The 23,254-nt window shown below is 44.7% G+C and overlaps 1 protein-coding gene across 4 annotated transcripts in view; it reads left to right on the top strand.

The window, feature by feature from the left end:
- LOC122556804 (dihydropyrimidinase-related protein 3-like) overlaps positions 1 to 23,254 on the top strand; it is a 270,164-nt gene that overhangs the window by 168,178 nt on the left and 78,732 nt on the right. For all 4 annotated transcript variants that reach the window (XM_087995490.1, XM_087995488.1, XM_087995487.1 and 1 more), the window contains exons 8-11: positions 7,568 to 7,688; positions 7,807 to 7,963; positions 12,707 to 12,848; positions 13,229 to 13,399. In XM_087995490.1, coding sequence (XP_087851616.1) covers positions 7,568 to 7,688; positions 7,807 to 7,963; positions 12,707 to 12,848; positions 13,229 to 13,399 — 591 coding nt within the window. The remainder of the gene's footprint in view (positions 1 to 7,567; positions 7,689 to 7,806; positions 7,964 to 12,706; positions 12,849 to 13,228; positions 13,400 to 23,254) is intronic.

Genomic DNA, 23,254 nt, shown 5'->3' with positions numbered 1-23,254 from the left:
GATTCCCATAATGCAGTAGTGATTTCAATTTGGAAGTAGTGCTCTCAGACATCTGAAAGCTGTGAATAAGAGATTTATTTTTTAATGATCCTTTGTCCCTATGATGCTTCATTATGTTTGGATTTATTGGGCAGTTTTATTTCTTTTTTAAAAAACTGCCTCAAAAGTTTCATTTGGTTAAACTCCTGGGTTTGAATCTACAGAAATTGCTGGAAAAGAAAACTCAACAGGTCTGGTAGCATCTGGAGAGAAAGCAGGGTTAATGTTTCAGATCCAGGGACCCTTCTTCAGCCCCTTCTGCCTCTTCTGAAGAAACGTCACTTTTCCCGAAACGTTAACACTGATTTCTCTCCATAGATGTTGCCAGACCTGTTGAGCTTTTCCAGCAATATCGGTCTTGGTTGCTGGTTTCCAGCGTTCCAAAAAAACTTTGGTTTTTGTTCTGAGTTTGAATCTAGTCTGTGCTGAGGTAGCTGATCCTGGTCAGGATCATAGAATCCCTACAGTGTGGGAACAAACCATTTGATCTTACAAGTCCACACTGACACTTTGAACAATAATCCACCCAGACCCGTTCCCTTACTCAATTACTCGACATTTACCTCTGGCTAATGCACCTAACCTACACATCCCTGAACAGGTATGGGGCAATTTTGCACAGTCAATTCACCTAACCTGCACATCTTTGGACTGTGGGAGGAAACCAGAGCTCCTGGAGCAAATCCACGCAAACACGGGGAGAATGTGCAAACTCCACACAGACAGTCGCCTGAGGGTGGAATCAAACCCAGGCCGATGGGTTGGTGCTGTGAGGCAGCAGTGATAACCACTGAGGCATCGTTCAGGATTGTGCTGGTTATTGCATGAGAGAAAGAAGGAAAGTCTGTCAGAGGGACTTTTTTATTGGAGTGGAAGAGGTTGAGAGGTGACATTTATAGAGGTTTGCAAAATCATGAGGGGCATAGATAGAGTTAGTGGTAGGTGTTGTTTCCCTAGGATGGGGGATTTCAAGACTAGGGGGCACATTTTTTAAGATGAGAGGAGAGAGATTAGAAAAGATGTAAAGAGCTAATTTATTACACAAGCTGCTTCGCATGTGGAATGAACTTCCAGAGGAAGTTACACGCATACAGTTACATATAAAAGACATTTGGATAAGTACATGAACAGAAAGAGTTTGGAGGGATATGGGCCAAGAGCAGGGAGGTGGGACTAGTTTAGTTTGAGACTGTGTTCAGTATGGACCGAGAGGTCTTTTTCCAAGCTGCATGACTCTGACTGTATAACTGAGGGCAGGATGTTGGGAAAAGGCTGGATAAAGCCATATTACTTCATAATTATAGCACTACTGCTTCGCAGTGTCAGGGACCCAAGTTCGATTCCAGCCTCTGGCGACTGTGTGGAGTTTGCACATTCTCCCCATGTCTGTGTGGGTTTCTTCTGTTTCCTCCCACAATCCAATGATGTGCAAGTTAGGGTGAATTGGCCACGTTAAATTGCCCATAGTGTTCAGGGATGTACAGGTTAGGTGCATTAGTCAGGGGTAAGTGTAGAATAATGGGTTAGGGGAATGGGTCTGCTTGGGATTCTCTTTGGAGGGTCAGTTGGACTTGTTGGGCCAAATGACCTGTTTCCACACTATAGAGATTCTATGATCTGTGATAATTGAACAGCATGTGGACATAAGGACACTTTTTTTTATTTGTAAAATGAAAACTTACTCAAAACCCGTTCACTTGTTGAAATTGGGCGGTTTGTGCCTGGGTTTGATGATGATTGAGGTCACTTGGGCTCGGAACCGAAAGGGTAGACTTGCAGCCCAGGATAAGGGTCAGTTGGGAGTAAGCTGGTGGGAAAGGTCAGTGCGGGGAGGGAAATAGTTTGGATGCTTTGAGAACTGCAAGCTTGGCAAAGCCAAAGCTCTGAGATTTGAGTTGTTGGAATTTGTTCCTTTAAAAATTGATCGATAAAAGTAACACCAGAGTCCTGAATTTAAAATATCAACACTGCACTGTTTAAGAGCTTGGAGCCCTTCCATCTGTTAGGAATGCCTGATTAGTGCCATGAATGATTTCATACATCATATGATATGCAAAAAAAAAGCAACTTGTATTTTTTTTCTTCAGTGAAGATTTATGCAGGCACCATTCCTCAGCCAGTACGCTAGATAATACAGGGAGAAAGTGAGGGCTGCAGATGCTGGAGATCAGAGCTGAAAATGTGTTGCTGGAAAATCGCAGCAGGTCAGGCAGCATCCAAGGAACAGGAGAATCGACGTTTCGGGCATAAGCCCTTCTTCAGGAACGTCGATTCTCCTGCTCCTTGGATGCTGCCTGACCTGCTGCGCTTTTCCAGCAACACATTTTTCAGCTCTAGATAATACAGGAGCTTCGCATGACTACAAGCTGTGTTAGTGTGTGTGTCAGGCTCAACTCTCTCCCACTTAGAGACGGTTCAGCTTCACTTCCCATAAGAACTACAGTGGACTCGGTGGTTATAACTGCTGCAGTGATGTTCCCCGGCTAGCTTTCCGTTTTTTGACCCTGTGCGTTGCTGAGATTAAGCTGACACATTGAGTAGGCTTTGTAAATCAGTCCTCAGTGGGTACTAGAAACCGGTTGAACTGGCTTGGGAAGAGGACCATTGCGTGGTTTCGCTTTGACCAGAGAACTGTCCTTTTCCTTACTGCCCTCGGTGTCATTTAGCAAACTAGACGAGGTTACGTGCCTTGAATCGTAAGCAAGCCACCACTGTACGGAGGTGGGTTGAGAGGTCATCAGACTGAGGACAGAGTCATTTTGAATTGGTGGGTAAGACTGGCACGTGCCAACAAGATAGGAAGATCTTGTTCACGTGGTTCGACACCAATGGGATCCTCCAGGCATCTAGCATCGAATTCACTGTCCCATTTTCCTAAGTTTATAAGACAGAAAAGCAGAATTAGGCCATTCAGCCCATTGAGTCTGCTCTACCATTCGATCATGGCTGATATGCTCTTCTCCCCCATTTTCTTGCCTTCTCCCCATATCCCTTCAACCCATTACCAATTAAAAATCTGTCTAACTCCTCCTTAAATTTACTCACTTGTCCCAGCATCCACTGCACTTTGGGGTCGGGAATTCCACAGGTTCACGACCTTTTGGGAGAAGTAGTTTCCCCTGAACTCTGATTTACATTTGCTGCCCCTTTATCCTAAAGGCGATGACCTAAAACTGTTCTTTCAGTTTCAATCTCAAAATTTTTCACTGAAGAATGGCTAAGGAGCTGAATACAGACATCTACTTTTGTTGTATTGGCAATCTGAGTACCTGTGGTGCTTCTCAATACTGGCCCCTGGTGTCTCCTACTCTAAATGCTTATTGTGTGTTTTGATCTCCATGACTCTCTCCCAATCCCATCCTCTTTTTTTTATTTATCCCCTGCCCCACCCAGTCGTGTTGGAGAATCCCTGGCCCCACCAGCCCGACCTTTGGGAATGGTTGCCTGGACGATGTGTTCGAGTTTGGGCTGTGTGACCCTGGAGAGAAGGCACAGTTTGCCAAGATGGAAGGCCTCCCTTGGCACTGAATCACTGTAATTTGGAAGAAAAAATAAATAAAAAACAAAACTTCACTCCAGCCCTCAGTCTTCTTTCCCCATCCATACTAATCCATGCCACCATGCATCCTGTATTCAACCCATGACCCCTTCTCCTCTCCAAGCCAATATATGCCCCATATCCACTTCCTGCTCCTTTGTAGCCCCATGCTAATACATTTCATTCTAATTAAATCCTCATTACCCACATCCTACCTCTTGCCCTCTACCTGCCCCATTGTACCCATGTTAATCTATGCCCCTGTACTTCAATGCCCCTTATACCCATCAAGCCCTGTATCCTCCTCATCCCTCCATGATAACCATGTCCTACTGTCAATCCCATAGCTTTTTTTTCTTCTATGCCAACTTAGTATCTGCTAAGATTTAGTCATCCGCCTTTGTCCTTATAGCTACCATGCCAACTCATCTAGCATCAGCCGGTCACAAGAGCATTTAGAGATTCTACGAAATAAACTTCATTGAAAGGGACTGTGTACATCATAGGCTTCCTAGGGAAGCCACAGTCACAGGGAAGAAAAAGCACTTGAATTTCAAAAAAAAACTTTTTTTTTAAACTCCATTTACTCTCAGTTCAACCACATCAAAAACAAACATTTCATTCACATGCACAATCTGTTATGAAAACAAGCATTATAATCTCACTTCAGAGTGTATACCCACTTTGAGTCAATCAAACAGTGAAGTGACAAGCATACTGCTGTGACTATGGATGGTTGTGAGATCAGTCACAAAACTGCAGTCCACCATTGGAAAGACTCAGGCTGGTGTCAACAGAGTGAAATGGCAAGCTGTGAATTTTTTTTAAAGAAGTTCTAGACTTTAAGTTTCAAAGATCTAAAGGGCAGGGCTTTTAACAACTCCCTTGTCAGCTCCTTTTGGTAGATCATCTTGATACTTATTTTTCCTTCCTATCACCACTTTTGATGTGATTTTGACAGGACTATTTACCCATTGCAATGAATTTGACAGTTAATGAAGTTATGCACTTTTCAAAGTCTACCTTGCTTTTTGAAAAGCATACCCCCATCTCCAAAGCTCACTTGACCTCACCCAAAGTCATCCCTAGCGGTAGCCTGGATATCCAAATAAATTTGAAAAGGTTAGGAATCACGTCACTCTACATTCTCCTAGGCTACCAAAATCTGAACTGAATAGAGGCAGCTGGTGACAATAGTTACCTGCCCATGCGATCTGTCCCTATGCCCAGTCATCCACCTCATGAAAGCAGGTAGTGCTGTGTTTGGGTGAGGTGGGACTCGCAATTTCCAGACTCATCCATCATTTTACCTACAGCAGAAGGAATCGCTTCTTCAAGGTGAAAGAATTTGTTGCCGGTATTGGAGGGTTTGAACTGCGGGGAGAGGCTGAATAGGCTGGGGTTGTTTTTCCTGGAGCATTGGAGGCTGAAGGGTGACCTTATAGAGGTTTATAAAATCAAGAAGGGCATGGATAGGATGAATTAACAAGGTCTTTTCCCTAGAGTAGGCAAGTCCAAAACTAGAGAGCATAGATTTGAGATGTGAGGGGAACAATTTAAGAAGGATTTAAGGGGTAACTTTTGCAGGCAGAGGGTGGTGTGTGTATGGAATGAGCTGCCAGAAGAAATGGTGGAGGCTGCTATAATTCCAACATTTAAAAGGCATATGGATGGGTATGTGAATAGGAAGGGTTTGGAGGAATGGGTTTGAGACTATGAGCTGAGGGCACAGCATTAGAGTAAAGGGAAGACCATTTCGAATGGAGATGAGAAATTTCTTCAGCCTGAGAGTGGGGAATCTATGGAATTCACTGCCTCAGGAGGTTGTGGAGGCCAGGTCATTGAGTATATTTAAGACGGCGATAGATAGGTTCTTGGATGTGAAGGGGATCAAGTGTTACGGGGAGAAGGTGGGAGAATGGGATTGAGAAACCTATAAGCCATAATTAAATGGCAGAGCAGAATCGATGGGCTGAATGGCCTAATTTCTGTGCTGATGTCCTGTGGCCTTATGGATAGGGGTTCATTACTGGCAAATGGGACTGGATTAATCTAGGATATCTAGTTAGCATGGATGAGTTGGACTAAAGGGTCTGTTTCTGTGCTGTACCTCTCTCTGACCGCTCTTAAGAAGGAGTGGATTTTCACACTGACTGAGATTTCCCCTGTGCTGTGGAGAAAATGGTGGGCGAGTCTGGAAATTGCAAGACCCTGCATCCAGTCATGTTGATTTAATGGATAGCGATTGCCACCTGATTTCAGTTGTTTGCAACTCTCTCATTATTACAATCTTTTGTGAATTGGACAACTCTTGTTGAACTGATTGTGAATGAACATGGCATGAATTTTACCCTCTTTGCTCTGTGTGCATAAGATTCTGTTTTAATATTTAGAGTGCACTTGGAGCACATGAGCTGGTAAATCTAGTTAGCATTTAAAATCGCCCCTACCTCACTGTTAACTTCTGGAAGAGAGTTGATAACTGTAAAGCAATGTTGTGTTCGCGACTTGGGTCTCTCCTCCATCTCCCACGTCCGTTATTCCACTTTAGCTGGCTGTAGTTCCAGCTACCAAGAAGCTGAGCTCTTGAATTCCTACCCTGAACATCTCCCACTCTTCCTTCCTCCTCATAAGATACTGCTTAAAAGTTGATCTTTCTCATCAGTTTGTGTCTCCTGTCTGGGTTATTGGGGGTGGGTGAACTTCTGAGAAGTTTCTGGGATAAAGGCCCCCACCTTGAGAGTCGTACTTTGGGGCATTGACTTTGGGAGGGTGGGGGTCGATTAAACTGCCTGCCGTCTTTAGTGCCAGGAGATCTCTACATCCCCCACATGAAGATGAGCACAGGAGTTGCCTGATGTTTTAATCAAAGTAATGAGAGCTGATTGTCAGATCATAAACAGAATGCTGTTTTGGAAAGTGCAAATTAACTGTGGCATTTCTTACCTTAATTCAGTGCCCTCACTTCAAAAATAGGCCCTTAACTGTAAATTTGCTTTAAAATGTATGCAGTCGGAACTCAGGGAGTTAGGGGGGAGAGGTTAGAATAGCTTGGACTTTTTTCTTTAGGGCTTAGGAGACTGAGGAGGGGATCTTATAGAAGTGTTGGACTGAGGTGAACAAAGTTAAAAATCACATAACACCAGGTTATAGTCCAACAGTTTTAATTGGAATCACTAGCTTTTGGAGCGCTGCTCTGACTTATACTCCACAACCACCTGATGAAGAAGCAACACTCTGAAAGCTAGTGTGCTTCCAAATAAACCTGTTTGACTATAACCTGGTGTTGTGTGATTTTTAACTTTGTACACCCCAGTCCAACACCAGCGTCTCCAAATCATATAAGATCATGAGGTATGGTTTCGGTGAACGCACTCAGTCTTTTTCCCAGAGTTGGGGAATCGAGGACTAGGGGGCGTCCGACAGGGGAAAGAATAAATGGGAACCTGAAGGACAACTTTTTCGCCCAGAGGGTGGCATGCATATGGAATGAGCTGCCAGTGGAAGTGGTTGAGATGGGTACATTAACAGCATTTAAAAGGCATTTGGACAAATACATGGATAGGAAAGGTTTAGAAGGATATGGGCCAAGTGCAGGGCAATGAGGTTAGCGTGGGTGGACATTTTGGTCAGCATGGACTAGTTTGGGCCTAAGGGTCTGTCTCTGTGCTGTTGGACTCTGACTGTTAAAGGTGTGCCATGAATGCAGGCGCATTTCTCTATTTTGTTTCTAAATCTGTATGCGGCTGTGTCTGGAATGCCTTTTTAATGTGTGTGGAAGTGTTGCAGAAGGCTAAAGACACTATGTCGGTGGAAATTGCTGCTGCTGTTGAACAGACGGGTAACAGTTAATGGAAAGACTTGTCACCATGATACATTTTCCACAGAAAAAGTCATGAAGTTTGAACAGGAGATGATAGACTTTCACAAAGTTGTGTGTGTGTGTGTGTCCAAGGGCTCCCACTCTAACATGTGTTTCTTGTTATGCAGTTGGAGGCAGAAGCTGTATTCCGTGCTATCACAATCGCTGGTCAGACCAACTGTCCTCTCTATGTCACAAAAGTAATGAGTAAGGCTGCAGCAGACATAATAGCTCAAGCCAAGAAAAAAGGTGGGGCCCGATTATATATTTTTTCCTTTCCTGTCTGTTTTGCCTGACGAGTGCTGTAAGCTGGTTGGGGTAGAGCACGGCTTTGATGCCAAACCATTTATTTTTCCTGTTGCTGTAGGTAACGTGGTGTTTGGAGAGCCTATCACTGCCAGTCTCGGCACGGATGGCACGCATTACTGGAGCAAAAACTGGGCCAAAGCTGCTGCTTTTGTGACTTCACCACCTCTCAGTCCGGACCCCACCACCCCTGACCACCTGATCTCACTCTTAGCGAGGTAAAGCCTAATAGACTGGAACTCGGGGAAAATCACTCTGCTTTTCTCTCTGCAGGCCTGCTTTGGATTTCCGTCATTCATAGTCCTTTGCTTTATGTTATGGGAGTCTGATCTGATCGCCGCACTATGGGTAGGATGGGGAGGCTTTGGTGAAGCTGCAATGGACATTTACCAGGTTGTCACCTGGATTGGAGTGTAGGGTTGTTTACGCTGGAGCATTGGAGGCTGAGGGATGACCTGATAGAGGTGTACAAAATGATGAGAGGCACAGATAGGGTGGAGGTCTGAGCCTTTTCCCCAGGGTGGAAATGTCAAATACTCAGTGGCAAAGGTTTGAGGTGAGAGGAGTTGATGGTCGTTGTCGTTTCTCCAAGATGGGGAATTTGAAGATTACAGGGCACATTTTTAAGATGAGAGGAGGAAGATTTAAAAATGACCTAAGAGGCAAATTTGTTACACAGAGGGTGATTTGCATGTGGAATGAACTTCCTGAGGAAGTGGTGGATGTGGGTACAATTACAATGTTTGAAGGACCTTTGGATAAGTACGTGAATAGGAAAGGTTTGGAGGGATATGGGCCAGGAGCAGGCAGATGGGACTAGTTTAGTTTGAGATTATGTTCAGCATGGACTGGTCAGACTGAAGGAGACAGTGAAGTCTGCAGATGCGAGAGATCAGAGTAGAGAATGTGTTGCTGGAAAAGCTCAGCAGGTCAGGCAGCATCCGAGGAGCAGGAGAGTCGACGTTTTGAGCATGAGCCCTTCATTCCTGATGAAGGGCTGTGGCTCAAAACGTCGATTTTCCTGCTCCTCGGATTCTGCCTGACCTGCTGGTCAGACTGAAGGGTCTGTTTCTGTGCTGTATGACAATGAGGTGTATGAGGCAAGAGGATGGTAGATACCTGGAACACATCGCTGGAGAAAGTGGCGGAAGCATGTGGTAATAACAACCTTTTTAAGAGGCATTTACACAGGCAGGGAATTGAGGGATATGGACCATGTGCAAGGTGATGGGATTAGTTTAGAATGGCATCATGGTCAGCACAAATGTGGTGGGCCGAAGGGCCTGTTCCTGTGTTGTACTGTTCTGTGTTCGATAGTAATTGACTGACTGACTGACTGTGAACTTGGACAAAGTGAGGACTGCGGATGCTGGAGAGTCAGAGTCGATTTCACCAGTTTCCTCATCTTCCCTCCCCCACATCCAACTTTGCAACTCGGCACCACCCTCTTGAACTGTCCCACCTGTTCATCTTCCTTCCCACCTATCCGCTCCACCCTCTGCTCTGACCAATCACCATCACCACCCCCCGCCTGCTTCTACCTGTCGCCTCCCAAGCTACCTTAACCCCAGCCCCAACCCCCTCTCATTTATATCTCAGCCCCCTTCACGCCCATCCCCTCCCCCCCCCCCACCCCCCCCCCCCCCCACCCCCACCCCCATTCCGGATGAAGGGCTTATGCCCAAACGGTCGACTGTGCTGCTCCTTGGATGCTGCCTGACCAGCTGTGCTTTTCCAGCACCACACTTTTCCATTCTGATCTCCAGCATCTACAGCCCTCACTTTCTGCTAGTCAGTGTTCACTCATAATATCAGTCGTCCACTCGTTAGAACTTTTAAAAATAAATTGTTTGCTTGAAGCTGTTGCCCTGCTGACATTTGTAAAAGAATTCTCGACATATGACAGAAAGTTTTGGGTTTTCAGGGTGTTTGGCTGGGTTGCTTTGAGCTTTTGTCCTGAGCAGTGGTGTTACATAGTTTTGTTTGAGCAGGGAGTAGTTAAGCCAAAATCTCCAGCCTTGGGCAACTGCATGTCAAAAAGCACTTCAGTATGGCAGGTCTGAATAGTGAGTTGTAGAATAACATGGCTCTGGAAACGCTACCATGTTTCATCAGATTGTTAACGCTGTTCCCTACCGTGGGATTGCTGTGTTACGAAAATACCATATATACACGAGTAAAAGTTGATCTCATGTAAAAAGTCAACCCCCTATTTTGGGGTTTTATTTCCTGTATATCTTGTGTAGACGTCAATCCTGGCCCTTCACAGAGTACAGACCAACATTTGTGAGTCAAGGTGTTATTCTGCATATTAATGTTATGGTGAAGAAATAAATATTTATTTTGTGCTATTGTGTGTCTTGATGTACAATTCGCACCAATTTGACGCAAAAGTTTAAGACGCATCATGTTAGAGTCAGGTGATAGCCTCCCTTTTAATTTGCTGTGTTTTTTTTCTTTATTCATTTAACGATCAATTGGGCTTCTGTTATTTGAAGCGGTATTTTGGACTGTATCATGAATTTCGGTCCCTCACAAGTAATAGTCGACCCCATAAATTTAACCTTTTAAAAAACCTAAAAAAAGTTGACTTTTTCATGAGTATATACGGTAAGTCATTTTGGCACAGCCTCATTTACATATACTGATCTCCAAATCAATTCTGCCCACAACAGAAATTCACTGCTTAGTCCCACTCGGAGGCCATAGAATTCTGGGTTGTAGGAATCGGGGAAAGCAATATACTGGTGCCCGAGTTCATTGGAATTGCTCTCCTTAAAACAGAGGTGGGAGATTTAGCAGAGCTTTTTTCAAAATGGTAAGTGGTTTTGGTCAGATCAGTAGCAAGACCCACTTTCCACTGTTCAGAGACTCAGCCACCAGAGAACACAGGTTTCAGATCATTGGCAAAAGAACCACTGAGTTGTATGTCAGTTTTGTCTGTATGGTGGAACTGGATTTAACAGGAATATTTGAAAGGGTCCTACCTGTAGGGGAAGATTTGTTGGGATTTGAAGAATAGACAGGTGAGTGAATCAAGTCGTTCAGAGTGATTTTTTTTTTTACACAGGCACAATGGGCTGAATGGCCTCCTGTTTTCTTTAACCAAGTGCCTGGGCATTGTCTGAGTACAGCAACTCTATAAATCCCAGAAACAGAAGTTGTAGGGAGAAGCTCAGCAGGTCTAGCAGCATCAGGGAAGAGGAGTCAGAGTTAACATTTGCGGTCTGGTGACCCTCCCTTAGAACAGACCCAAAACTTTAACTCTGATTTTTCTTCACAGATGCTACCAGACCTGCTGAGATTTTCCAGCAACCTCTGTCTTTGTTTCTGATTTACAGCGTCCGCAGTTCTTTCTGCTGTTGGCTTCTATAAACATTAAGTCTTTCTATCTGTTGAAGGTCTCCGTGTGAACAGGAGTTTATTCAGCATTAAGAGATTGAGTGACAATCACAGTGGGGAGGGGGTTGGGGAAATAAGATCATCTCCCTTTTATTCCTTGGATTTTTGTAATTCCCAGTTCAGACCCGAACTGGCTTCCAGCTGTGGGGCTGGCTCATCAGTTTGATGCAGCCAGCGAGTCGTATTGGACAGATTTACTGTTACTGAAGCATGGAGCATTACTGCAACCACAGTCGCTCTTAGAAGGCCCACGTGTGCAGTGCGTGAAGCATTTTCTGAGTCTGGTGCACACGCTAACATCAGAATCGAGCCACATTTCAGCAGGGCGTAACCTTGGCCTTTTCTCCCTCTGAACACATCAGGGATTGTGTTGTACTTAACCCTTTGGCTGTCTTTGTTCAGTGGGTAGTTTAAAGTAAAGTTATTTTCTTCTCTATTTAACCCATTTTTCTAATCAATCTGTTCAGAGATGTTACCACAGACTGCAGGAGCAGGTGGGACTTGAACCCGGCCTCCCTGTCTAGTGGGTAGGGACCACCATGCCACAAAACAATAATGTTGAAGATTTTTTAAAATGGCTTTTTTGTCAGTTAGTTGTGCTAAATGTCAGCTGTGTAGAACGGACTGTTTCCAAGCATTGGTCCCAACTACTTGGCTTGGCTTAAGCCTCAGACATTTCCCTGTCTGTGGTGCAGAAGCCCACCCTATTCAATTGGTGCAATTCTTACTTGACTCCTGCACCGTTCCCATGGACTCTGAGTTAGGTAGCTTCTTAGAGCTAATGTTCAATGCTGAAAAAAGATGAAGCTAAGGGATTGCATTCCAATGGGACCTTTACAGACAGTCAGTAGAGAGTTCCACCCACCAAGGAAACTGACATCTGGACCTGTTGCCTTTTATTTGGTTAAAATAAGTTGATTTCCCCTTAGCTGTGGGTGGAATGATGTTTGTGCATTGTTGCTCCTGTCCTAATCATGGTGCCTGGGCAAATGTTTCCTTCCTTTGTTGTATCTCCAGCACACGGTGGCTCATTGGTTAGCACCACTGCCTCACAGCGCCAGGGACTCTGGTTCGATTCCAGCCTCGGGTGACTGTCTGTGTGGAGTGTACACATTCTCCCCGTGTCTGCGCGGGTTTCCTCCGGGTGCTGCAGTTTCCTTTCTCAATCCAAAGATGTGCAGGTTAGATGAATTGGCCGTGCTAAATTACCCATAGTATTTAGGGGTATGTAGGGTAGGTGCATTAGTCTGAGGTAAAATATAGGGTAGGGCCATGGGTTTGGGTGAAGTACTCTTGAGAGGGTTGGTGTGGACTTGTTGGGCCAAATGGCCTGTTCCACACTCTAGGGATTATATGATCCAAACAGGTTTCAAAGCACCAGGAAGCAGCGTTCTCCAGGGAGCTTGGTGTTAACTACATCTGTAATCCCACAGGCTGTTATGTTAGTCTGTGGCCAGACTAATTGTAAACCTGTTGACTTTTAGTTTATGATGAATATAGAGATGGAATGTGGATATCCCTGCCTTGTTGTTAAATGATGGTGCCTGGTCTTTCTCTAGTGGTGACTTGCAAGTAGCAGGAAGTGCCCACTGCACATTTAGCACAGCACAGAAGGCGATCGGAAAGGATGATTTCACTCAGATTCCTGAGGGCACGAATGGGGCAGAGGAGCGGATGTCCATCGTCTGGGACAAAGCAGTGGTGAGTGGAATTATCGCACAAGCTAATCTGCAGGAGATTGTTTGGTCGCAGTTTTCTTCCAGAAGGCAGCACTCTTAAACGTTTACATGCCCAAAAGAGATGTTTGCTTTTAATTATTGTTCTGGAATGTGTCTGGAATTTCAGCCCCATCACAATGTCACTGATAGGCAGCTGTGCTCAGTTAGAGTCGACGTTACAGTCTACCGATCTCTAGAAATTAAATTTAAAACTGAAGATCTTGCAGCTTTGAAGACATTGAAGTTCAGAGGAAACAGGAATGTCATTTTTCTCTCCTTGTGTTTGAAAGGGACATGGCTTCTTCCCATACCGGGCTCTCTGGGAAGCTAAGCAGTTGACGTGAGCTGGTTTCTGTTCTGCAGGCAACCGGTAAAATGGACGAGAACATGTTTGTGGCCGTGACAAGCACCAATGCCGCCAAAATCTTCAACCTGTACCCGCGGAAAGGCAGAGTGGCTGTGGGCTCCGACAGCGACTTGGTCATCTGGGATCCAGACGCAGTGAAGACAGTGTCTGCCAAAACCCACCAATCGGTCAGTGTTAACCTTTCACATGGCAGTTTTTTTTTCCCTAACCTGGAGCAAGAGTAAAGTCACATGACACCGGGTTATAGTCCAGCAGGTTTATTTGGAAGCACTCTAACCTGGTGTTGTGTGATTTTTAACTTCGTCCACCATGGTCCAACATCAGCACCTCCGCATCGAGGAGCAAGGATGTTCAACCTGACCATTTTGCGATGGCGTTTACACTCATCTTGGCCCACCAATTTAAAGCTTTCTCTCTGATTTATATAGCTTCTCCTTCAGTGCATCAGTGCTCCTCACCCTACCTATTCCATGTGCTAGTGGGTTCTGTCCATTGTAACACTCTGGTTAAAGATGCTTCTCCTGCTATTGCTAAGGGCCTGTTCCTGTGCTGCATTTCTTTTTGTTCTCGTGATAACACCTAGTCGTGCACAACGCCATACAAATGGAAACACTTTCACTGTGCCTCCCCATTAAGCTTTATTGTTATAGTTCTTTATTTGTCCACAGGATGTGGACTTCCCTGGCATTTAGCGACCTCAGTTATTAAGAGAATTTAATTAAGTCTTTAAAAGTGCTGAGGGAAATTCTCTGACATGGTCGTCATATGAAATGTGTGTAAAACAGGAGCTGAGTAGATGAAACTGCACGGGTTAAACAGACTGTCTGCTTTCATTTGAAGAAAGCAGTTTAATTCCCGTACCTTTGTCCCTTTGTTATGTCTTTGTATCAGCTTCATAAACCAGGGCTCTCGAACCGTTAGGAGAGACTGGTGCTGAACCCAGAGCCATTACAGCACAACTGTGAAGCTTCCCAAGTTGGGTCAGAGTTGGAAATGCGGAGTTAAGTGAAATCTCAAGACATTGGGGCCCAGATGCACTCGGTGCCCCTTTCCCATAATGTGCACAGTTCACCTCATGGTCTGGGATGGAAAATGCACTGGCCTAAACATTGGGAAGGGCAAGATAAGGATCATCCCTCTAAGAACACATTCTGAGAAAGTAGTGGAATGGTTATACTATTGAACTATAAATCTAGAGAACCTTGCTTGTGAACCAAGAAAATCAGTTTACTCCACCGCGCCCCCACCCCCGGAGGTTTGAGAGTCAAAGTTTGCATTTAATCAAAAGAAAATAAATAAATGTAGAAATAAAATGATCAATGACTGTGGAGCTGTTAGATTATGATAATAAAACCTTTAGCATTAATAGACTACTTTTGTTCTTACAATTTATAGCCAATATTTTTCTGAGCAGGAGACCTGCGAAGGCCTTGATATGTCTCTTGAACCACACCAACAATTTTTCTTTTAACGTGCTGCTTAGAGTTACCCAAGAGCCATCACCACCGTCCCAGGGCAATGAGGGCTGGGGAATAATCAACACAGACAGAAATGCTCACGCCCTAAGAACTGACATCACAAAGAGTAGTCTGCTAATACTAAAGCTCAAGTGTGGGGTATAGCCCAGGATCAGCTTGGAAGTTGGGTGGGATAGGAGGGAGTGGTGGCAATGGGCAGTGAATGAGGGCATTATCGACCACGGTGGGTTGGATAATTGTCGTTGTTGGGGGGGGGGGGGGGCGCGGGAGTGGAGAGGAGTTAAGGAGAGTTGGCACTGTGACGGGGTAAGGTGGTTGTTGGGGTGGGGTCGGGTAAACTCAATGGTAGGTGCGTGCAGCCCCCCCTTCTCCCCTCACCCCACATTCCTGATGAAGAGCTTATGCCTGAAGCGTCAACTCTCCTGCTCCTCGGCCGCTACCTGACCTGCTCTGCTTTTCCAGCGGCACCCCTTTCCACCTAGATGTGTAACCGTTAACGAGAGAGACTGACAGTGGGCAACGTTTAGTTAAATAGTGATTTCATTTGTACTATAAATTCCAGTGCCATTGCTAGACAGATGGTTAAAGCTCAACCTCCGGGCAAAAAGAACAGACTGAAATAGCTGGCTTTACATCTCCATAGGCTTTAAGCCCACATCAAAGCATCTGAAAATGTGGCTTCAGTTTCTCATTATTTGGGAGCTCCATCAAAGAATTGAACCTTTCCGTATGTCAGGCTGAAATATGTACCCTCAGTTGGCAGTGTGCTGTTAATAGCCCTCCACTTCTCTGTTTCATCAGTGTTTATTCTTGATCTATCTCAAAGGCATGGATTCTTTCCCGGGTCCCATTATTCACTGCCTCACTTATGTTCGCAGGATTCATGTTTTTTTCCCCCCCCAATGTCTTAATGAACTTGAAGCATTTCCTACTGAGCTCCGTTTCCTGCACTTTTAAGTTTGCATTTATTTATTAAGATTGCAATCATTTATTGGCCTCTGATGTTGTCTCTTCTCCATCCCACTGCCTCTCAAAATACCTGACAGAGAGTGACTCAGTGGGTTGGGACAGTTCACCATAGAATCCATACGGTGTGGAAGCAGGCCATTCGGCCCATCAGGTCCATACCGACCCTCCGAAGCACATCCCATCCAGTCCCACACGCCTACCATATCCGTGTATCCCGGCATTTCCCATGGATAACCCACCTAGCCTGCATATCCCTGAGCACTATGGGTCAGTTCAGCATGGCCAATTCACCTAACCTGCACATCCTTGGACCGTGGGAGGTAACTGGAGCACCTGGTGGAATCTCTTGCTGACACAGGGAAAATGTGCAAACTCCACACAGATAGTTGTCCGAGGCTGGGTTCAAACCCGGGTCCCTAGCGCTGTTCGACCATGGTGCTAACCACTGAGCCATCATGTGACCGCAAGATGTGAGCCTTTCCAGTAAGGCCACCATTTTTTGCCCATCTCTCAGATAATGGAGCGGCTTGCTGGGCCTTTGCATTTTTTGACAGACTGTTTGTTCATAATTGAAACCAGAACTCAGTTGTTCGGCAAGGATTCTTAAATGTTAGGGAGGAAAGGCTAGTAGTTTGAGGCATGACATGGGAGCATCCACTTTGGCAACAGAGAATTAATTGAAAGTGGGGGAAGGGAACACAAAAGTAGGGATGTTTTATTACAGGTGTAGAGGGCATAGGTGAGACCACATCAAGAGTACTGTATCCAGTTTTGGGTTGCCTTATTTCAGAAAAGACACAATTACATTGAAGCAGAGCAGAGAACGTTCACTTGACTGATTACTGGGAAGAGCGGTTTACTGGTAATGAAAGCTTGGACAGATTGGGCCTCTATCTATTGAAGTTTAGCAGAAAGTAGTGGTCTTTAATTTGATTTATTGTTGTTGTGTTTACCTGAGTACAGTGAATAGCTGTGTTTTGCAAGCAGTACAGGCAGATCATAGCAAACAAGAATATACAGATCCCAAGGTGCTTAGACAAGCAAGGCGCACGGGGCTATGGCTGCACGGGAGGTGCACAAGGCAAGATCCACATTAGATTTGAAATTAGAAAGGTCCATTCAGTAGCCTGATAATAGCAGGGAAGAAGCTGTTCTTTAATCTGTTGGTGTGTGTGTTCAAGCTTCTGTATCTTCCTGACGGAAGAGGTTGGAAGAGAGCTTTACTGGGATGGGAGGGGTCTTTGATGTTGGCAAAGAGAAGTGTAAATGCAGTCAATGGATGGTAGGTTGGACTCTGTGATGGACTGGGCTGTGCACACAACTCTCTGTAGTTTCTCACAGTCCTGGACAGAGCAGTTGCCATGTCGTTATGCACCTGGATAGAGTGCTTTCTGTGGTGTATCTGTTAAAGTTGGTGAGGGTCCCGATGGACATGTCGAATATTCCTGAGCCACCTGAGGAAGAAGAGGCGTTGTTGTGCCTTCTTGACTGTCACACCTACATGGGAGAACCAGGACAGATTGTTGGTGATCGTCACTCCTAACAACCTGTCACCCTCAACCCTCTCCACCTCAGCTCTTATTGAAGCGGGTAAAAGCTTTAGGGATCCTGACAAAAATGGAATGCTGAAAGGATGTTTCCCCTTGTGGGAGAAATGAGAAGCAGGGGACAGAATGTAAATTTGGGGATTGCCCATTTAATATCAATGTCAAGATTGTTTTTCTTTTGTTTCTCCAAATGTTTGAGTCTTTGGAACATCTTCCCCAGAGTAGAGTTAGAATTCTTGGCTATTTTTAAGGCAGCAATATACTTTAACCTAATTATTAGTCAAGAAGCTATCAATGGAAGCAAGAAATTGGAATTCAAGCCTGAAACCAGGTCAGCCTGAACGGCAGAGTGGGCTTGTGAGACTGAATGATCTATTCCTCCTTGATTCATATTAGGAAGGAGCAACTAAGAAGGTTGCTAGCGAGATGAGTTTGTAAAGCCAGACACTCTAACTGGGGAAAAGCAGGGAATAAAAAAGAGATTTAAAAAAAAAATACGCAGGCCTACCAGTTAGAATCATAGAATCCCTACAGTGTGGAAACAGGCCCTTCAGCCCAGCAAGACCACACCAATCCTCCAGAGAGTAACCCACCCAGACCCATTTCCCTACATTTACCCCTGACTAATGCACCTAACACTGGGCAATTTAGCATGGCCAATTGACCTGGCCTGCATATCTTTTGGAATGTGGGAGGGAACCCACACAGACACTGGGAGAATGTGCAAACTCCACACAAATATCACCCGAGGCTGGAAGTGAATCTGGACTCTGTCTCGCTCTCTCTCTGTCTCGCTGTCTTTCTCTCATTTTCTAATTCTACTGTGAATCTGTATGCTGATATAGACAATTATTAGTAAAGGTTGTGACTACCCTTTTGTATCAAAACTTTTGAAAAAGAGAGAATTTACGTTGATATGGCAACTTTCACAACCTCAGGACTTGGGAAAGTACTTTCAGCCGAGGAATGCTTGTGAATGATAGACACTGAGTGCAAAGTGAGAATTGCATCAGTCACTTTCCCCACAGCAAACTCTTGCAAATAGCAATGTGATAAGGGCAAGATAATCTGTTTCGAACAATAAACGTTGGCCCAGGAACTGAGAGAGAACTCGACTGCTTTTCTTCAGAGTAGTGCCTGGGATTGATCTGTTTTGATCTGAAATTGTTGGAGATTTTTGGCTTAACTTAGCCCAGCTCTCAACTCAAGTCTGGATGAGGTTTCAGCTGCCTCACAAGTTGGAAGGAGGAATCAGTGCTGGGAATGCTGTTGTTTGTAATATGACCTGGATGAAAATGGTGGTCTGATTTGTAACTTTGCAGATGAACAAAAATTGGTGGTGTTGTGGAAATTGAGGAAGGTTGTCACAGGATGCAGGACGTACATCAGTTGGAAAGTTGGGTGGAGAAATGACAGAGGGAGTTTAATCCAGATTAATGTGAGGTGATGCATTTTGGGAAGTCAAATGCAAGAGGAAAATAAATGGCAGGATCCTTGGAGGTGTTGATAGAACATCGAATGTAGAACATTACAGCGCAGTATAGATCCTCGATGTTGCGCTGCCCTGTAAAACCAATCTGAAGCCCATCTAACCTACACTATTCCATTATCATCCGTATGTCTATCCAACTATCAAATAAATGCCCTTAAAAGCTGGAGAGTCTACTACTTTTGCAGGCAGTGTTCCACACCCATACTACTCTGAGTAAACTCCTACTACTTTGAGTAAATAACTCCAAAACTGATATACAGGGGGTATTTGGGGTCCAAGTCCATAGATACCTTTCAAGTCTAACAGCATCCTTCCTGTAGAATGGTGACCAGAATTGAACGCAGTATTCTAAAGGTGGCCGCACCAATGTCCTGTACAGCCACAACGTGACTTCTCAACTCCTTTACTCAGTGTTCTGACCAATGAAGGCAAGCATGCTAAATGCCACCACTTTCACCATCCTGTCTACCTGCAACTCCACTTTCAGGGAACTGTGAACATGCTCCCCTAGATCTCTTTATTCAGCAACATTCCCCATGGCCCTTCCATTAAGTCCTGTCCTGATTTGCCTGACCAAAATGCAACACCTCACATTTATCTAAATTAAACTCCATCTCCCATTTCTTGACCAGTTGGCCCATCTGAATGAGGTCCTGTTACTTGAGATAATCTTCGCTGTCTGATACACCACCCATTTTGGTGTCATCTGCATACTTACTAGCTATAACTGCTATGTTTGCATCTAAATTATTTATATAAAACAGTGGATCCAGTACTGATCCTCATGGTACACCACTGGTCTCCAGTCTGAAAAGCAAACCTTAACCACCAGCCCCTTTCTCTTACCTTCAAGCCAATTTTGTATCCAATTGGCTAGTTCCCACTGATCTAACTTTACTAACCAGCCTACCATGTGAAACCTTGTTGAACACTTAGCTGAAGTCCGTATAGACAATGTCCACCACTCTGCCTTCATCAATCCTCTTTGTCAATTCTTAAGAACTCTTGTCAAGTTTGCAAGACGTGATTTCTCACGCACAATGCCATGTTGACTATCCGTAATCAGTCCTTGCCTTTCCAAATGCATGTAAATCCTATCCCTCAAAAACCACCCCCCCCCCCGCCCGAAACTGCCCATTACTGATGTCAGGCTCACCAGCCTGTAGCTCCCAAGCTTTTCCTTACCACTTTTCTTAAATAGTGGCACCACATTAGCTCCAGGCTTCCAACATATCACAGGCAGCACTGTAGCTCTGTGGTTCACACTGCTGCCTCAAAGCGCAAGGGACTTGGGTTCGATTCTGGCCTCGGGTCACTGTGTGGAGTCTGCACGTTTTCCCTGTGTCTATGCAGGTTTCCTCCAGGTGCTCCAGTTTCCTCCCACAAAGATGTGCAGGTTAGGGAGAACTGGCCAAGTTAAATTGCCCATGGTGTTCAGGGATGTGTAGATTAGGTGCATTAGTCATGGGAGATGTAGAGTAATCGGGTAGGGGATTGGGTCTGGGTGGGTTACTTTTCAGACAGTTGGTGTGGGTTTGTTGGGCCAAATAGCCTGTGTTTCACAGTGTGGGATTCTATGATTCGCCCTTGACTGTCACTGATACAAATATCTCAGCAAGCAGCCCAGTAATCTCTTCCCTTTGCTACTTATCAGACGAGAAGGGCACCACTTTGACTGGGGCAACACAGACATCTTAGGACAGGTGAAACAAAGACATGCATGAGAATTTTTAGAGACATGGCATTCTAACCAGAACTCCATCAATAAACACATCAATTTAGATCCTACCTACCTTCCCTTGGGGAAAAAAAACTGGAAATGACATCACGCACCTTAAGAAGTCAAGACCTATGAATAGAGAGGCGGGACATAGCACCAGCACTTTACTAGAGACTCTCACTGATGATGTTAGCTAGTGTGGTGACAAAACCTCTGAAAACAAACCTTCAAGCTCAGCGAGCTAACTTTTACATACTTATCATCAACCTGAGCTACAAATCTTCTCAAAAATTGCTAAAGTGGGTAATGTCCCTACCTCTAATAGGAGGCTTGGGTCAGGTCTTACCTGCTCCAGAGGATTGTAATGACGTCTCTGATCAGAGACGTTGATTAGAAAATATATCTCCGGTTTGTTTTCAACCAGTGATTTATACCCAATGGGAAGAGAGATGGAAGATTAGACAGAGAAAGGAACTGAGGTCTAAATCAGTGATTGCTTTTCAAGGCCGGAAGGGAGTCAGCAAGGTGAGCTGGTGTGAGGGGAGAGTTCAAAGGTGTATGCAGCTGAAAGATTGGGTGGTGAGGTTGCTGATTCTGTGTACCCCAGGGGCAAAAGCCCCAACAATGGCCTTCCACAGTCTATGAAAACATGTACTGCTGCTGTATAGCACTCCCAAGTCTCTCCTCTCAGACTGTGTGTTTGTCCACATATGTATGTTTGCAGGGGAAGGCTGAGATAGATAATTCTGAGACTTCTGACTGACTGCAGTCGTGTGCCTCTTTGTATCAAGTCACGTACATCTGACGTGAAATGTCAATTAGGGACTTGACTTCGGGGAATATTTTGCCTGTCTGTGTAAACATAGCAATTTCAGGACTGGAATTTGACCCAAGTACACTCCTTTTCAACAATGATCAAATCTACATTTAATATACTTTGGACCAGTGCCCACTCTGACAGGAAATACCACCATCTGTCGTTTCCTAGCAAGAAAGGAAAAGTCCATAAATTTTCTTCAGTTTAGCGTAAAGACTCATCTCTTGGAAGTGGCCACTTTTTAGTTGCGTTTAATGCGCAAGACTTTGTTCATGGCTCTGGACATCTCTGGTAGACTTTTCACTAGAAATGTTTTCACAACTTGGAATCTGGTAACCCAGATTTAAACAGGCGCTAATGAAATAAACAGGAAGCATGGCTGGACAAACGGAGGGGCTGGCACTGACATGGGGCTTAAAGGCAGACATGGGGCTATATACAGGAATGGCTGTCTTTCATTGTTGGCTCTTGTTTAATGTATTTCCTATATCTGTCATGCACCTTCATGGAAACAAATCGCAAGGTCTCTGTCCATGGAAATAGCTGCTTGTCACAATCTCAACACATCAGTACATGAATGGGTTTGGAGGGGTATAGGCCAGGAGCAGGCAGATGGGACTAGTTTAGTTTGAGATTATGTTCAGTATGGGCTGGCTGGACTGGAGAGTTTGTTTCTGTGCTATGTGATGCTATCTGAACAGTCTCAACCATAGGAGACTGCTCAGCCACTCCATTAGTTAATATTGCCTGCTTCAATGTCACTTCCTTGCACAATCTTTATATCCCTTCATGGCTTTGGCATCTAAATATTGCCATCTTGAACATGTTCAGTAATTGCATTTCTGTCTCTGGGGTGGGGAATTCCAAAGATTTTACATCTCTCTTACGTAAGAGAGACGATGCCCTAGTGGTGTTATCGCTGGACTGTTAATCCAGAGACCCAGGTCATGTTTAGATTTAGATTTATTGTCACATGTATATAATAAAAAAAGTGCTTTTCATGTGTTCTACGCAAAGTGTCACCACACATTAGGGGAGGCGATGGCCTAGTGGTGTTATCGCTGGACTGTTAATCCAGAGACCCAGGTCATGTTCTGGGAACCTGGGTTCGAATCCTGCTATGTCAGACTTGAATTCGACAAAAATCTGGAATTAAGAGTCTCATGATAACCATGAGTCAATTGGAAAAACCCAATTTGCTAATATCCTTCTAGGAAGGGAACTGCCAGCCTTACCTGTTCTGACCTACATGTGACTCCAGGCCCACAGCAATGTGGTTGACCCTTAACTGCCCTCTGGCCTGGCCAGAGACACCCACATCCCCTGAATGAATTTAAAAAATAGATCGGTAATCAAATCCTTTATAATAGATTCTAATACTTCCCCTTTTTCTGGCATCAAATTAACAAATTTGTAGTTTGCCCTATAATCTCCTCCTCCCTCTCTTCCTACACTGGTGTTAAACTTGCCTGTCTCTAATCTGCAGGACGCTTCCCAGAATCAATCTGACCAATTCATCCACGATCTCTTGAGAAGTCTCCTTCAACACTCTGCCTCTGTCGGCCTTTTCAGACACGTCTTCATTTTGTTACTGGGATAATGCTCACCGTGTAGCCAACTCTCACTTGTTGTTAATGAAGATTTAAACAAAACCAACATCCCTGGTTCACTTTAGGGAAGGAAATCTGCCATCCTTATCCTACATGTGACTCCAGGCCAAGCAGAAAAGTGGTTGGTACTCAACTGCCCTTTGAAAATGCAAAGACAGCATTCAGTTCAAGGACAGTTGGGGATACCAATGCCAACCTTGTTAAAATCCCACGTGAGAATTTTTTTTTTTTAGAAAGAAATGGTCTTGGGCCTGTGGTTGAGCTTCATTAGAGCCTGTCTGTGCAAGATTCAGTCAGAAGGAAAAAGAGAAATTGTGATTACATTGGACATTTCAGAATCTGAGGACATCCTGGTACACTTGACGAGAATTGGAGTGTAATTCTAGGAA

The sequence above is a fragment of the Chiloscyllium plagiosum genome, unplaced genomic scaffold (assembly GCF_037043375.1).
Source record: "Chiloscyllium plagiosum isolate Xiang-an unplaced genomic scaffold, Cpla_swu_hap1 HiC_scaffold_16, whole genome shotgun sequence".
NCBI lineage: Eukaryota > Metazoa > Chordata > Chondrichthyes > Orectolobiformes > Hemiscylliidae > Chiloscyllium > Chiloscyllium plagiosum.
The sequence above is the reverse complement of the archived record's forward strand: the minus strand, read 5'-3'. Positions and strand labels throughout refer to the sequence as shown.